This window comes from Heptranchias perlo, chromosome 3, assembly GCF_035084215.1.
Source record: "Heptranchias perlo isolate sHepPer1 chromosome 3, sHepPer1.hap1, whole genome shotgun sequence".
Lineage (NCBI taxonomy): Eukaryota > Metazoa > Chordata > Chondrichthyes > Hexanchiformes > Hexanchidae > Heptranchias > Heptranchias perlo.
This window is the reverse complement of record NC_090327.1, coordinates 14,257,652-14,274,964: the sequence shown is the minus strand read 5'-3', so window position 1 is coordinate 14,274,964 and position 17,313 is coordinate 14,257,652. Positions and strand designations below refer to the sequence as shown.

General features: G+C 43.7%; 1 protein-coding gene across 5 annotated transcripts in view; it reads right to left on the bottom strand.

The window, feature by feature from the left end:
• Positions 1-17,313, bottom strand: part of LOC137310398 (protein spire homolog 1-like) — a 280,950-nt gene that overhangs the window by 66,214 nt on the left and 197,423 nt on the right. For all 5 annotated transcript variants that reach the window (XM_067978235.1, XM_067978246.1, XM_067978243.1 and 2 more), the window contains 2 exons: positions 16,387-16,473; positions 11,418-11,547 (listed from right to left, as the gene is read on the bottom strand). In XM_067978235.1, the coding sequence (XP_067834336.1) occupies positions 11,418-11,547; positions 16,387-16,473 (217 nt within the window). The remainder of the gene's footprint in view (positions 1-11,417; positions 11,548-16,386; positions 16,474-17,313) is intronic.

Sequence of the window (17,313 nt, the reverse complement as noted above, 5' to 3'; positions counted from 1 at the left end):
CCTGAGTTGTAGCTTCACCAGGTTGGCACCTCATTTTTAGGTACGTCCGGTGCTGCTCCTGGCATGCTCTTCTGCACTCCTCATTGAACCAGGGTTGATCCCCTGGCTTGTTGGTAATGGTAGAGTGAGGAATATGCCGGGCCACGAGGTTACAGATTGTGCTGGAATACAATTCTGCTGCTGCTGATGCTGCCAGATCTGTTCTGAATTGTGGATAGCAAGAGAACTGAGCCTAAACCTGCCATTCCCCAATATCCACACACATGCAATTTTCAGGAGTAACAAGAGCCCAAGTCCAAATTTTGTGTCTCCAGTACTGAGTATACTGAGATCAGTTAACTTAGTGCAGACCAAGTCGTCAATCTGGGATCTTCCTGGTTTGAATGGCTTAGTATCACTACCTACTCAGTCATTAGAGACTAAGATAACCATACACAATGTTAAATAAAATTTATAAAAAATTTCTTTACATAGATTTTAAGTTTCCTGACCAGTTTTTGTTTATTCAAATTGACCACCCGAAAATGTAAACCAGACGGGTTATTCTAAATGAGGTGTTCCACCACTCTGAAGTATTCAAGTTCACAAATCAGGCCAGTAATTGAGGGAAAGTTGCTTGTGAGAGGAGAATCCAGATCAAAAGAAATTCAAATCCCTCCATGGCCTCGCCCCCTCCCTATCTCTATAGCCTCCTCCAGCCCTACAACTCCTCCAGATCCCTCTGAGATCTCAGCATTCCTACAATTCTTGCCTCTTGCGCGTCCCCGATTTTCGTGGCTGCATCATTGGTGGCCGTGCCTTCAGCTGCCTAGGCCCTAGGCTCTGGAATTCGCTCCCTAAACCCCTCTGCCTCTCTCTCCTCCTTAAAACCTACCTCTTTGACTAAGCTTTTGGTCACCTGTCCTAATATCTCTTTATGTGACTCAGTGGCAATTTCTGTCTGAGAACACTCCTGTGAAGCGCCTTGGGACGTTTTTCTGCGTTAAAGGCGCCATATGAATGCAAGTTATTGTCGTTGAGGCTTGTATTCAAACTTATACCAACGGAATAGGAGCCCAGTCTCTACTGCTAAACCTACTTTTAATTAAAAAAAACCTTTAAAAATCCAATACCCTTCTGACTATTAGCATTTAATTACTGCAGCCACTGCTCTCTCAAACCAAGGTTTATGTCCCTGAGCAACTGAACTCTAATTGATGTCTAAGTCATCTCCACCTCCACGCTCCCTACATACTGGGACAGATCCTGGCCCTCTGTCGGAGCTCAGCCAGCAGTTCAGAAGGGCTGCATTTCAAAAGGGCTACATTTTATTGCTGTTTACAATGCAGGAAAACCATGATGGTATTCCATCTTGTAACAAAAACATGTTTTACTGTCATGCAAATCACAGCACTTGCTCTGCCCACCCATTCCTCATTTCTTTAGCGCTGCATTCTATTCACCCCACCCCCCACCCCCCACCCCCAGAAGCTGTTGATTCCTTGCTGGGGTAAAAAAATAAAGAAAGACTTGCATTTATATAACGCCATTCACGTCCCAAAGCGCCTTACAGCCAATGAAGTACTTTTTTTTTAAGTGTAGTCACTGTTGTAATGTAGGAAAAGGCAGCAGCCATTTTGCGCACAGCAAGGTCCCACAAACAGCAATATCATAATATCCAGGTCATCTGTTTTTTAGTGATGTTGGTTGAGGGATAAAATCTGGCAAGAGCACCAAGGAGAACTCCCCTGCTCTTCTTCAAAATAGTGCAATGGGATCTTTTACATTCACCTGAGAGGGCAGACGGGGCCTCAGTTTAACATCTCATTGGAAAGACAGCACCGCAGTACTGCACTGGAGTGTCAGTCTAGATTTTGAGCTCAAGTCTACAAAGTGGGACTTGAACCCACAACCTTCTGACTCAGAGGTGAGAGTGCTATCCACTGAGCCAGGGCTGACACTTCGTGAGTGAAACAGAGTATTGAGGAGAGGAAGGGGTGGGGAGAAAAATTGGAGAGTAAAAGGAAAAGGAATATCAATTTTTCTTAGTGAATTTTGTGCTCATCAAGAAAGCACTCTTCATTTCAAACACCCAGTAACAGTATCAATCAGTCCCAGGTAACGTATAGCATAGGAACACAGGAAGTTTCAGGAACAGAGAAAGGCCATTAGCCCATCATAAGCTCAATAGATTTACTAGCAGTTATTAAAAATTAACCGACGTTTGCAGGAGTTAATTATTTCATGTCGACATATGGCTGCAGCTCACTGCACACTGTGCAATTAGGGAAGGGGTGTTGAAAAAGATTAATATATGCTTGCAGACACTCATATATATATATATAGAGACAGGCAAACACACATGGATACACAAACAGAGACACACAAACACAAAAGGATACACAGACACAGAGACACACACAAACACACATGGATACACAGACACAGAGACAGACACAAACACACATGGATACACAGACAGAGACACACAAACACACATGGATACACAGACACAGAGACACACAAATACACATGGATACACAGACACAGGGACACACAAACACACATGGATACACAGACACAGAGACAGACACAAACACACATGGATACACAGACACAGAGACACACAAACACACATGGATACACAGACACAGAGACAGACACAAACACACATGGATACACAGACAGAGACACACAAACACACATGGATACACAGACACAGAGACAGACACAAACACACATGGATACACAGACAGAGACACACAAACACACATGGATACACAGACACAGAGACACACAAACACACATGGACACACAGACACAGGGACACACAAACACACATGGATACACAGACACAGAGACACACAAACACACATGGATACTCAGACACAGAGACACACACAAACAAACATGGATACACAGACAGAGACACACAAACACACATGGACACACAGACACAGAGACACACACAAACACACATGGATACACAGACACAGAGACACACACAGACACACATGGATACACAGACACAGAGACACACAAACACACATGGATACACAGACACAGGGACACACAAACACACATGGACACACAGACACAGAGACACACACAAACACACATGGATACACAGACACATACAAATACACTTAGATACACAGAGACACACAAACACACATGGATACACAGACATACACAGAAACACATATAAACACACATGAAAACCCAAACATACACATGAATGTACAGCCACACACATATGCACAGAGAAACACACATATATAGAGAGACACACAGACATAAACGCGTAAGAGGAAATGTTATGTGCCCACTGACTCACACCATGGGAGCACAAATTCATAGTTACCTATACAGAGGAAGAGATACACAGACATGCAGAGACAAATATATAAAGAGAGACACAGACATAGTCAATCAACAGCCTGACATAGCCATACTCACAGAATCATATCTTTCAGCCAATGTCCCAGACTCTTCCATCACCATCCCTGGGTATGTCCTGTCCCACCGGAAGGAAAGACCCACCAGAGGTGGCGGTACAGTGATATACAGTCAGGAGGGAGTGGCTCTGGGAGTCCTCAACATTGACTCTGGACCCCATGAAATCTCATGGCATCAGGTCAAACATGGGCAAGGAAACCTCCTGCTGATAACCACCTACCGCCCTCCCTCAGCTGATGAATCAGTCCTCCTCCATGTTGAGCAACACTTGGAGGAAGCACTGAGGGTTGCACGGGCACAGAATGTACTCTGGGTGGGGGACTTCAATGTCCATCACCAAGAGTGGCTCGGTAGCACCACTACTGACCGAGCAGGCCAAGTCCTGAAGGACACAGCTGCCAGACTGGGCCTGCGGCAGGTGGTGAGCGAACCAACACGAGGGAAAAACCTATTTGACCTCGTCCTCACCAATCCACCTTTCGCATTTGCATCTGTCCATGACAGTATTGGTAGGAGTGACCACCGCACAGTCCTCGTGGAGATGAAGTCCCGTCTTCTCACTGAGGACACCATCCAACTTGTTGTGTGGCACTACCACCGTGCTAAATGGGATAGATTCAGAACAGATCTAGCAGCTCAAAACTGGGCATCCATGAGGCATTGTGGGCCATCAGCAGCAGCAGAATTGTATTCCAGCACAATCTGTAACCTCATGGCTCGGCATATTCCTAACTCGACCATTACCAACAAGCCTGGTTCAATGAGGAGTGTAGAAGAGCATGCCAGGAGCAGCACCTGACATACCTCAAAATGAGGTGCCAACCTGGTGAAGCTACAACTCAGGACTACATGCATGCTAAACAGCGGAAGCAACATGATATAGACAGAGCTAAGCGATTCCACAACCAACGGATCAGATCAAAGCTCTGCAGTCCTGCCACATCCAGTCATGAATGGCAGTGGACAATTAAACAACTAACGGGAGGAGGAGGCTCAGTAAACATCCCTATCCTCGATGATGGTAGAGTCCAGCACGTGAGTGCAAAAGACAAGGCTGAAGTGTTTGCAACCATCTTCAGCCAGAAGTGCTAAGCGGATGATCCATCTGGGCCTCCTCCTGATATCCCCACCATCACAGAAGCCAGTCTTCGGCCAATTCGATTCACTCCATGTGATATCAAGAAAAGGCTGAGTGCACTGGATACAGCAAAGGCTATGGGCCCCGACAGCATCCCGGCTGTAGTGCTGAAGTCTTGTGTTCCAGAACTAGCCGCGCCTCTAGCCAAACTATTCAAGTACAGCTACAACACTGGCATCTACCCGACAATGTGGAAAATTGCCCAGGTATGTCCTGTCCACAAAAAGCAGGACAAATCCAATCCGGCCAATTACCACCCCATCAGTCTACTCTCAATCATCACCAATGTGATGGAAGGTGTCGTCAACAGTGCTATCAAGCGGCACTTACTCACCAATAACCTGCTCACTGATGCTCAGTTTGGGTTCCGCCAGGACCACTCGGCTCCAGACCACGTTACAGCCTTGGTCCAAACATGGACAAAAGAGCTGAATTCCAGAGGTGAGGTGAGAGTGACTGCCCTTGACATCAAGGCAGCATTTGACTGAGTGTGGCACCAAGGAGCCCGAGTAAAATTGAAGTCACTGGGAATCAGGGAGAAAACTACCCCGTGGCTGGAATCATACCTCGCACAAAGGAAGATGGTAGTGTTTGCTGGAGCCCAATCATCTCAGCCCCAGGACATCGCTGCAGGAGTTCCTCAGGGCAGTGTCCTAGGTCCAACCATCTTCAGCTGCTTCATCAATGACCTTCCTCCATCATAAGGTCAGAAATGGGGATGTTTGCTGATGATTGCACAGTGTTCAGTTCCATTCGCAACCCCTCAGATAATAAAGCAGTCTGTGGCCGCATGCAGCAAGGCCTGGACAACATTCAGGCTTGGGTTGGTTGGTGGCAAGTAACATTCACGCCAGACAAGTGCCAGGCAATGACCATCTCCAACAAGAGAGAGTCTAACCACCTCCACTTGACATTCAACGGCATTACCATCGCCGAATCCCCCACCATCAACATCCTGGGGGTCACCATTGACCAGAAACTTAACTGGACCAGCCATATAAATACTGTGACTACAAGAGCAGGTCAGAGGCTGGGTATTCTGCGGCGAGTGATTCACCTCCTGACTCCCAAAAGCCTTTCCACCATCTACAAGGCACAAGTCAGGAGTGTGATGGAATACTCTCCACTTGCCTGGATGAGTGCAGCTCCAACAACACTCAAGAAGCTTGACACCATCCAGGACAAAGCAGCCCGCTTGATTGGCACCCCATCCACCACCCTAAACATTCACTCCCTTCACCACCGGTGCACTGTGGCTGCCGTGTGTATCATCCACAGGATGCACTGCAGCAACTCGCCAAGGCTTCTTCGACAGCACCTCCCAAACCCGTGACCTCTACCACCTCGAAGGACAAGGGCAGCAGGCACATGGGAACAGCACGTTCCCCTCCAAGTCGCACACCATCCCGACTTGGAAATATATCGCCGTTCCTTCATCGTCGCTGGGTCAAAATCCTGGAACTCCCTTCCTAACAGCACTGTGGGAGAACCGTCACCACACGGACTGCAGCGGTTCAAGAAGGCGGCTCACCACCACCTTCTCAAGGGCAATTAGGGATGGGCAATAAATGCCAGCCTCGCCAGTGACACCCACATCCCATGAACGAATAAAAAAAAAGACAGACATACACACGCATGAATATGCAGATACGTGCGCATGCTTCAGACCTCTACGTAAAGATATCAGTGAGTACTGTGTTCTTGTTTCGCCTCAATGACACTGCTATAAGACAATAATGGGAAATCATTATAGGTATTTCATTTTAAAACACATTAACCTGAAATCAACAGAGGGAGAGCTCAGAGAGCTTCTGTTACGGATCCTTCTCTCAAGGCAGCAAATTTTCATTGTGCATTCGTTAGTATTATCATTCAGTACCAAATGTAGGTAGAGAATGTCAGGCGATAAGTTGAGAACTGACTGGAGTTTACCAGAGCTCTTCTGATTTCTAATACCTGGACAAATCTAAGTGAAGGACCATATAGGGATATGAGAGCTATCATAGGGGAATTTAAGGGGAAGCTGGATAAGTACATGAAGGAGAAAGGAATAGGACATGTTGATAGAGTTAGATAAAGTAGGGTGGGAGGAGTCTAATGTGGAGCATAAACACCGGCATGGACCAGTTGGGCCGAATGGCCTGTACCTATGCTGTAAGTTCTATGTAATGCTATGTAATTTGAAGGGGAGGGAATATTAAGCGCGCTTCATTACAACCATGCAATCTCCACCCACCCCATCCCCCTAACCAATTTTCTTCTATGTGTTCTGACCAGCCGATTACATAGTATTAAAAAGAATGTACAGCATAGAAACAGGCCATTCAGCCCAACAGGTCAATGCCAGTGGTTTATGCTCCACACGCGCCTCCTCCCTCCCGACTTCATTTAACCCTATAAGCATAACCTTCTATTCCTTTCTCCCTCATGAGATTATCTTTAAATGCATCTATACTAGTCGCCTCAACCAGTCCCTGTGATCCATATTCTCACCACTCTCTGGGTCAAGAAGTTTCTCCTGAATTCCCTATTGGATTTATTAGTGACTATCTTATATTTATGGCCCCTAGTTCTGGTCTCTCCCACAAGTGGAAATATCTTCTCCACGTCTACCCTATCAAACCCTTTCATAATCTTAAAGACCTCTATCAGGTCACCCCTCAGTCTTCTCTTTTCTAGAGAAAAGAGCCCCAGCTGCTCAGTCTTTCCCAATAGGTGTAACCTCTTAGTTCTGATATCATCCTTGTAAATCTTTTTTGCACCTTCTCTGGTGCCTCTATATCCCTTTTATAATATGGAGATCAGAACTGTTCACAGTACTCCAAGTGTGGTCTAACCAAGGTTCTCTACAAGTTTAACATAACTTCTCTGCTTTTCAATTCTATCCCTCTAGAAATGAACCATAGTGCTCGGTTTGCTTTTTTTATGGTCTTATTAACCTGCGTCGCTATTAATAGTGACTTATGTATCTGTACCCCCAGATCCCTCTGCTCCTCTACCCCATTTAGACTCTTATTATCCAAATAAGACTTTTATTCTTCCTACCAAAATGTAATACCTCACACTTATCTATATTGAAATTCATTTGCCAATTACACACCCATTCTGCATGTTAATTAATGTCTTCCTGTATTTTGTTGCAGTCCTCCTTGGTATTAATTATACCGCCCAATTTGGTGTCGTTCGCAAATTTTGGAATTGTATTTCCGATTCCTGAGTCCAAATCGTTTATGTAAATGGTGAACAACCGTGGTCGCAGCACTGATCCTTATGGAACACCACTTCCTATCTTTTGCCAGACTGAGTAACTACCTTTAACCTCTACTCTCTGTTTTCTGTTTTGTAGCCAGCTTGGTAGCCATTCTGCTACTTGTCCCCTGACTCCACATGCTCCGACCTTAGTCATGAGTCTACTAAGTGGTACCTTATAGAAGGCCTTTTGAAAATCCAAATACATTACATCTACTACATTACCCTTGTCTACTCTTTCTGTTACTTCTTCAAAGAATTCAATAAGGTTGGTCAAGTATGACCTTCCCTTTTAAAATCAGTGCCGACTATTCTTTATTATTTTTTCGGATTCTAGATGTTATTCTAGTACATCTTTGAGTAAGGATTTCATTATCTTGATTGGACCCCATCCACCAACCTAAACATTCACTCCCTTCAACACCAGCACACTGTGGCTGCAGTGTGTACCATCCACAGGATGCACTGCAGCAACTCGCCAAGGCTTCTTCGACAGCACCTCCCAAACCCGCGACCTCTACCACCTAGAAGAACAAGAGCAGCAGATATATGGGAACAACACCACCTGCACGTTCTCCTCCAAGTCACGCACCATCCCGACTTGGGAATATATCGCTGTTCCTTCATCGTCGCTGGGTCAAAATCCTGGAACTCCCTTCCTAACAGCACTGTGGGAGAACCTTCACCACACGGACTGCAGCGGTTCAAGAAGGCAGCTCACCACCACCTTCTCGAGGGCAATTAGGGATGGGCAATAAATGCTGGCCTCGCCAGCAATGCCCACATCCCATGAACGAATAAAAAAAAATGTAAAAAATCTTTCCTACCACCAAAGTTAAGCTAATTGGTCTATAATTCCCTGGACTGGTTCTATCTCCTTTTTTAAATATAGGAATCACATTAGCTGTCCCCCAGTCCTCTGGCACTATTCCCTTTTCTAATGAATTTTTACATATATGTAATACTGCCTCTGCTATCTCCTCCCTAACTCTGTTAATATGCACGGATGCAATCCATCCGTGCATGGGGTTTTATCCTCTCTAAGTTTGATTAGTTTATCAATTATCTCCCTCCTTTCTATCTTAAATGTCTTTATATCTTTTTTGATCTCTTCTTCTAATGTCATGTCCACCATGTTAGTCTCCCTGCTAAATACTGAGACGCAAAGCAATTATTTTATCATTTCTGCCATTTCGCTGCCAATACCTGTGAGAATTATTTATTCCCAAGCACGAAAAGAGGGAAATCTGCCCTGAGCTGTTCAGCCTCTCAAACCCAACTCCTACCAACAGATCATATACAGTTTGCGTCGTCATGGGCACTCCCAGCTTGCGAGGAGAGGAGTAATCAACAGTAAAACTCCAAAAACCCAAAACTTTCGCCTTGGAAATCTCTCCATGACATCAATGTAACATTACAACACACGTAATATACCCGTGTCCAGTTTCACTCCATCTATTCCACACCAACACTGCTCTGTAGTGGGAAAAAATGTTCTCACCTTAAGCCCTTGTCCGAAGCTTGCTTAATTTGTATTCCTGCCTACTAGTTCTATAAACGTAGTTTGAATTAAATAACCTGCTAACATTAATTTATGCATTCCATTACCTATTCTTCTTGGCACTTTAAAGATGTGGAGCGCATCCCTTTCACATTTCTTCTCTCTAGTGAGAACAAGTTCAGTTCTGTCAGCCTCTCCTAATTAAGTTTGATTCAAAATACTTACCACTCTTCTTTGAACTCTATTGTATTAATATCATGTTGAAGGTAGGATGCCTCAAATTGCACACAATATTTGAAAACTGGCAAGTTACATAGGGTTAAAATAACTTGTCGCAGCTTTAATCAAATGCTCTTGAGTTGAATCCCAGAACATGGACTTTTAACATTGATTGATCAGTGGTACTTTCAATGTCCAGCTTTGCTGGTTACCTTCAACAGGGAGCTGGACTGGTTCTTGACTGAGGCAGAGATCACATCATATAGAAGGTAAGTGTCTTTATAGATAACACTTGGTCCAGGTGAACTCCTGGACTGGTTTCGATTGCCTGAGGAATTTTCCAGATTATTTTTTCCCTTATTGGCCCTAGGATTTTTCTCTTTTCTTGCCTCAGCCAGGAGATTACATGGCTGTGGGGAGGGAGGAAGTGTTTAGTCCTGATGCTCCGGCCACCATGGTTTGTGGGGCAGGCTTGATGGACCAACTGGTCTTTTCCTGCCCGTCAATTTTGTATGTTCGTTACACGTGTCACTTTGGCTCAGTTGGTAGCATTCTCAATTCTGAGTCAAAAGGTTGTGGGCTGTAATCTAAGCTAATACTTCAGTGCAGGACAGTGGGAGGAATGGATGTTTGAAGGCACCATTTTTTGGATGAGACATTAAAACGAAACCCTGTCTGCTGATTCAGGTGAATGTTAAAGATCCCATGGCACTGTTCGAAGAAGAGAAGGGAGTTTTCCTGACTCTGAGACCTGCATTCCTCCCTCAACTACCTAGAAGGACAAGGCCAACAGGTGCATGGGAACACCGTCACCTTCAAGTTCCCCTCCAAGTCACACACCATCCTGACTTGGAAATATATAATCGTCGCTGGGTCAAAATCCTGGAACTCCCTACCTGACGGCACCGTGGGAGTCCCTTCACCACACGGACTGCAACGGTTCAAGAAGAAGGCCCATCACCACCTTCTCAAGGGCAACTAGGGATGGGCAATAAATCCCGGCCTTGCCAGCGACGCTCACATCCCGAGAGTGAATACATTTTTTTTTAAAACTCCACCAAAAACAGATTGCCTGGCTGTTCATTTCTTTGCTCTTTGTGTACAAATTGGCTGTTGCTGTTGCCAACATAGAATTACATAGAATGTACAGCATTAAAACAGGCCATTCAGCTGAACTGGTCTATACTGGTGTTTATGCTCCACACGAGCCTCCTCCCACCCTACTTTATCTAACTCTATCTGCATATCCTTCTATTCCTTTCTCCCTCATGTACTTATCTAACATAATAACTGCGACTGCACATCAAAAGTAATTCATTGGTTGTGACGTGCTTTGGGACATTCTGAGGACATGATACGGTGCTATTTAAATACAATTTGTTTCTACTTCCTACTTCTCTTATTGACTCCAACCGGTTCCCATGGATATTGCTCACAGTCACATGGTCCCAGCAGCCAGGAGAGTTGTACAGGCTGCAGCCACCTTTAGTAATGCTGCTCTGGGATTAGCTACCGGCAGGTGATTTTGAACTGCACGTAGTACAGTAGTTGTTTGAAATCATGGTTTAAAACATTACGCAGCACATTTTTAAAGACAGCTATGTAATAATCAGCCAACAGGAGGCGTTATTCAAACTGTGCCTGTCAACCTCAGCACTTTTTAACTTCTTGTTTTGGGTTCTCTCCTTTTCCTCCTCGTTAAGATTAATTAAAAATGTTACAAAAAAGAATTGCAGGATCCTATGTTGACTTTTAAATGGAAATGTATACGGTCTCTCGGTGTATCTTTGTTACTTCTTGGCAAATAAAGAGAAAAAAAAATCTCTAAACAGACACTTGTGTAAAATGGCAATTTCAGCTCTGCGGTCTCACCAAATCTGCTGCGCCTGATCTCGTCGGGTGATACTGGCCGCAGTTTTCGCTCAGACTTGATTTCTTCTAATATTCTTTCATGAAGGCTTCGTGGGCGTGGTGGAGTTGGCTTCAGCTTCCGTGCGGATGCCTGTGCCCCAGAGAAAATAACAACAGTTAAAAGTCTGACTCGGAACAAAAAAAAACAAGAAAAACTCTTAGCCAACGAACAGCGATGACAAAATCCAGGTAATCGTCATTTTATGTTTTCCCATGAGGGCTATTGACAAATATATATATATATATATGTATACATTTATATACATATATATTTCTCTTACAACAACAACTTGCATTTATATAGCACCTTTAACATAGTAAAACGTCCTAAGGCGTTTCACAGGAGCATCATCAAACAAAATTTGACACCGAGCCACATAAGGAGACATTAAGACAGGTGACCAAAAGCTAGGTTTTAATATCACTTCTCCAGGCATATAACTGATCAGGGGACACTGACAGGGATGTTAGCAAAATCATCATCTTATTCCTTCTCCCTTCCAGATAGCTGCAGCTGAGGTCGGGCACTCCATCTCAGAAAATTGTCACTCCTCCCATCCCCTACTCTTCTTCCAGTGTGCCCATGGACAAAAAACAGTGCTGTTTGTAGTAGTGTGTGATGTGAGAGATCTTTCTGCAGCAGGTTCGTAGATTCAATCTCCCTCCCCAGTTAACAAGTTGAGTCTTTGTGAAACGGTGTCCACCAACTACCCTCATACCGCTATCCGCTGTTCCTTCTGTGATGTTTCAATATTAACAAATTGACGTTAATTTATCATCTGCTAGTGATATGGTTTGGTAGTCTCTAGAAGGGATATTGCCACCAATGAAGTTTGTTAAGCTTTTTAGTAATGGTTTGCATGCACGAAATGAAGAATGTTATTCATGATGAAACCACATCAATTGCATATAGTGATAGCTGAAAAAAATAACATATCTGCAAAAACTGCACTAGACTCACTGATGGGCAACCTCCTTTCAGCAGAAACCACTGCAGCTCCAATTTGTTCCTAGCTGTTCAAGAAACCGAATCAACAAGAGGAAATAAAAAACAATTCCCTGAAAAGGAGATAATGGGAGTGAAAGTGAGCAAATGGGAGATAGCGAATCGGCAGCTCGTTTTACACCCGCCCGATTCCATTGACTTCAATGAAGAAGAAATTCGGGTGAGGTGTACAACAGGCTGTCGATTTGCTATCGTCTGTTTTGCTCTATTGCCGAAGACCAATTTCATCCCAAATGCCTCTTTAAACTTTCTGGCCTCTGTTATAACTGCCTACTAGTTCAGATCATCCATATTCATTTTGATGCTGTTCACAGGGACACTGTCAAAAAATTATCATCGGCTAAAATGTTAGTGTAGAAATCTTTATATTATTAAGAACAGCACATCCTGTCACCCTTGCATTTAAAATTCCTATATCAACACTCTCCGTGGGTTTTTCAATATTAATTCTGCCCACATACAAGATTCTGAGGGGACTCGATAGGGTAGATTCTGAGAGGATGTTACCCCTCATGGGGGAATCTAAAACTAGGGGGCATAGTCTCAGAATAAGGGGTCGCCCATTTAAGACAGAAATGAGGAGGAATTTCTTCTCCCAGAGGGTTGTGAATCTTTGGAATTCTTTACCCCAAAAAGCTGTGGAGGCTGAGTCATTGAATACATTCAAGGCTGAGTTAGACAAATTTTTGATCAGCAAGGGAGTCAAAGGATATGGGGAAAGGGCGGGAAAGTGAAGTTGAGGTGAAAATCAGATCAGCCATGATCTCATTAAATGGTGGAGCAGGCTTGAGGGGCCGAATGGCCTACTCCTGCTCCTTTCTCTTATGGTCTTATGGTCTCTGGTGATGCCTGAACTGTCACACATTTAGTGGGATTTTCACATTAATGTGACAGGCAGTGGTGCTAGAATACTTGTAAGAACCTGTTTTAAGTCTGCCTGAAGTTCCACGCTCTGGCCACTGAGTTACCATCTAGGTACAGCGTCTGCGAGCAAACCGCTGTAACGTTTCCGCCATGTTGTTTTTAATAAAAAAGTAATTTTTTTTCTCAGGTAACTTGGTTTTTAACTTCATTTTCAATTTTAAAATTTGTTGTTTGAATTTAATGTGCCGCTGCCTGGCGTGTCTGCCCCCAGACAGTTCTTTGAGTCCCTTTCCATTGCCCGCTCAGCAGCCCATTCTCCAGTGTCCCCTGATTTCTATCTTCACTGCCTGGGTCGCTGGTCCCATTGGGCCTCTTGTTCAGCCTACCTTTACTCCCAACACAATCAAATTTTAGAAGTTGGGCCCCCAGCTCCTTTTGCTGCTCCCCAATGTTGTTCCTGGCACATCCTAAGAAAATCTTCTAGAAGTCAGCCTTTCAACACCAGTGCGGTTCCCCACTGGCCTTCCTGGTACTTACATCGAAACTACAGCATAGAAACAGGCCATTCGGCCCAACTGGTCTATGCCGGCGTTTATGCTCCACTCGAGCCTCCTCCTTCCCTACTTCATCTAACCCTATCAGTATACCCTTCTATTCCTTTTTCCCTCATGTGCTTATCTAGTTTCCCCTTAAATGTATCTATTCTATTTGCCTCAACTACTCCTTGTGACAGCGAGTTCCTCATTCTTACCACTCTCTGGGTAAAGAAGTTTCTCCTGAATTCCCTATTGGATTTAAGACCGACTATTTTATATTTATGACCTCTAGTTTTGGACTCCCCCACAAGTGGAAACATTTTCTCTACGTCTACCCTATCAAACCCTATCATTAACTTAAAGACCCCTATCAGGTCACCCCTCAGTCTTCTCTTTTCTAGAGAAAAGAGCCCCAGCCTGTTCAGCCTTTCCTGATAAAGATATCCTCTCAGTTCTGGAATCATCCTTGTGAATCTTTTTAGCACCCTCTCCAATGCCTCTATATCCTTTCTATAATATGGAGACCAGAACTGTGCGCATCTGTTACCCCAAGTGTGGTCTAACCAAGGTTCTATACAAGTTTAACATAACTTCTTTGCTTTTCAATTCTATCCCTCTAGAAATGAACTCCAGTGCTTGATTTGCCTTTTTTGATTTACTGTACTTCCTCTTAAAAACATAAGTGCATAAGAAATAGGGGCAGGAGTAGGCCACATGGCCCCTCGAGCCTGCTCCGCCACTCAACCAGATCATGGCTGATCTTCGACCTCAACTCCACTTTCCTGCCCAATCCCCATATCCTTTGATTCCCGTAGAGTCCAGAAATCTGTCTATCTCTGCCTTGAATCTATTCAATGACTGAGCATCCACAGCCCTCTGGGGTAGAGAATTCCAAAGAATCACAACTCTCTGAGTGAAGAAATTCCTCCTCATCTCATTCTTAAATGGCCGACCCTTTATCCTGCGACTATGCCCCCTAGTTCTAGACTCTCCAGCCATGGGAAACAACTTCTCAACATCTACCCTGTCAAACCCCTTCATAATCTTATATGTTTCAATTAGATCACCTTTCATTCTTCTAAACTCCAGAGAGTATAGGCCCATTTTACTCAACCTTGCCTCAAAGGACAACCCTCTCATCCCAGGAATTAATCTAGTGAGCCTTCGCTGCACCGCCTCTAAGGCAAGTATATCTTTCCTTAGATAAGGAGACCAAAACTGTACACAGTACTCCAGGTGAGGTCTCATCAAAGCCCTGTACAATGGTAATAAGAATTCCTTAATCTTGTACTCCAACCCCCTTGCAATAAAGGCCAACATTCCATTTGCCTTCCTAATTGCTTGCTGTACCTGCATGCTAACTTTTTGTGTTTCTTGTACATAGACACCCAAGTCTCCCTCAACACCAACATTTAATAGTTTCTCACCATTTAACAAATATTCTGTTCTTCTATTCTTCCTACCAAAGTGAATAACCTCACATTTCCCCACATTACACTCCATCTGCCACCTTCTTGCCCACTCATTTAACCTGTCTATATCCCTTTGCAGACTCTTTGTGTCCTCCTCACAGCTTACTTTCCCACCTAGTTTTGTACTGTCAGCAGACTTGAATACATTACACTCGACATTACACAATTCATTTCAATTTGGACACAGGGAAATCCATTGAAACCGTGTTAGGGTGGTCAAAGCAAGGCTAGCACAATCCACCCCACTTTAACACAAATCAATGTTCATATACTTCATCGTTCATTAATTGTACACGTTTGACAGATGGAGCTAGCTCTGTACTCCCCAGATTACATCTCATTTCTTTTCAGATTTTCCAGGTCGAACAGGCACTTCAATCAAAATGTCTTCCACAGTTTCATACTGTGGGTCTCCCCATACTTAAATCATCAAAGTTTCTCATCTTCATCCCTTTTTTAAAATTACAGTTTACATTCTTTTCATGATGGTTTTTGTCTATTATACATTCTATTAAATATCATTACATTATACTTAATATGTTCTTTTAGTATATAATGTATTATATTATATGTTCTATATTTTATAGTTAATTAAAGGGAAGCTAGATAAGTACATGAGGGAGAAAGGAATAAAAGGTTATCCGATAGGGTGAGATGATGTAAGGTGGGAGGAGGTTCGTGTGGAGCATAAACACCGGCATCAACCTGATGGGCTGAATGGCCTGTTTCTGTGCTGTACGTTTTATGTAATTATTGTATTTTGTCTTAATATTATTATACTTGAATTCACTTTGGCTTCACTCTATATGGGCAATGCCATGGGGAATCCACTAATTAATCAATAAACATGAACGGGTTTGACAAGCACAAACTCCACTCCAATGGACAATGTTTAAAATTCCAGTCAAGGAAATCAAGTCAGTTACAGAAATCTCGGCTCAAGTAACTTTCTAATCGTGTGATTCACACTCCTGGCGTCGCCCAAACTTATCATGGTGCCTTGCAAGTCAATCATAGTTGTTACGATCCGTAAAAAGATCTGCCGTACTCACAGGATTTAATGGAGGCCGCGAGCGGATAAAATCCAGGATCATTTCATGGGCGCTTTTCTTCAGTTTTAGAGGGATGTTACCATTAACCTGCAGAGGAATGCGAATTAGTCACACAGAAATCGCACCACCTTTTCAAACAGAGCATTACTACACCAAAGGAGCATTTTGGATAGGGTATCCTCACTGGCCTCATGCTACCCACTATTCTAACAGGCACATTCTGGCCAGCCCCAAGCCCCTCGCCTCCAGTTAAAATCGGGTCATTTTGAAAAACTGTTCACACCTATTGGCTGGTTAATATGATTTCCTGCATTGTTTTACATTTATCATAACCTTACATTTGTCCAGAATTCTGACCTTAGTCTCCAATAAAGAAACATTTCAGATATCAACAAAATTAGGTCAAGAAAGTAAACTCAGCCTCGGCTGGAATATAACATGAATGTATCTTTTCAGCGTCCTCCAAGTTTTTAAAATCATGGGAAACATCACATTCCATGCTGCCCGAGGCTATCACTGTGAGAATGTATTTTCCTTTTAATAGTGTCAAAATCAATGAAACTGTGCCTGCAAGGATGCTGCGTTTAATTGCTCGTAACCTTGAACTGGAGATTAAGACAGAGGTTATATCTGTACTTGTGCCTTGCTTTGTTTTGGAAAATACATTCAAATCTCAAACATTTAAGTCCAAAACAAACTACAATAAACCTTTTCCAAGAGAAAGTGCTGCCGGGGAAGCTGGGGAAAGCTAGAGGGATCTGCGGCAACATAAAACGAGATCGCCCTGCGATTCTCCCCAACAAGAAGTTGAATTTTTTGTTTCCGTTTCTGTTCCAGTTATTTCTGTATGACGGACATCGACCTGTTCATTGACCATCCTGTTTGTAAATATTTCCCAGAGGTTGATGGGTCCCAGCCCAGCTGACG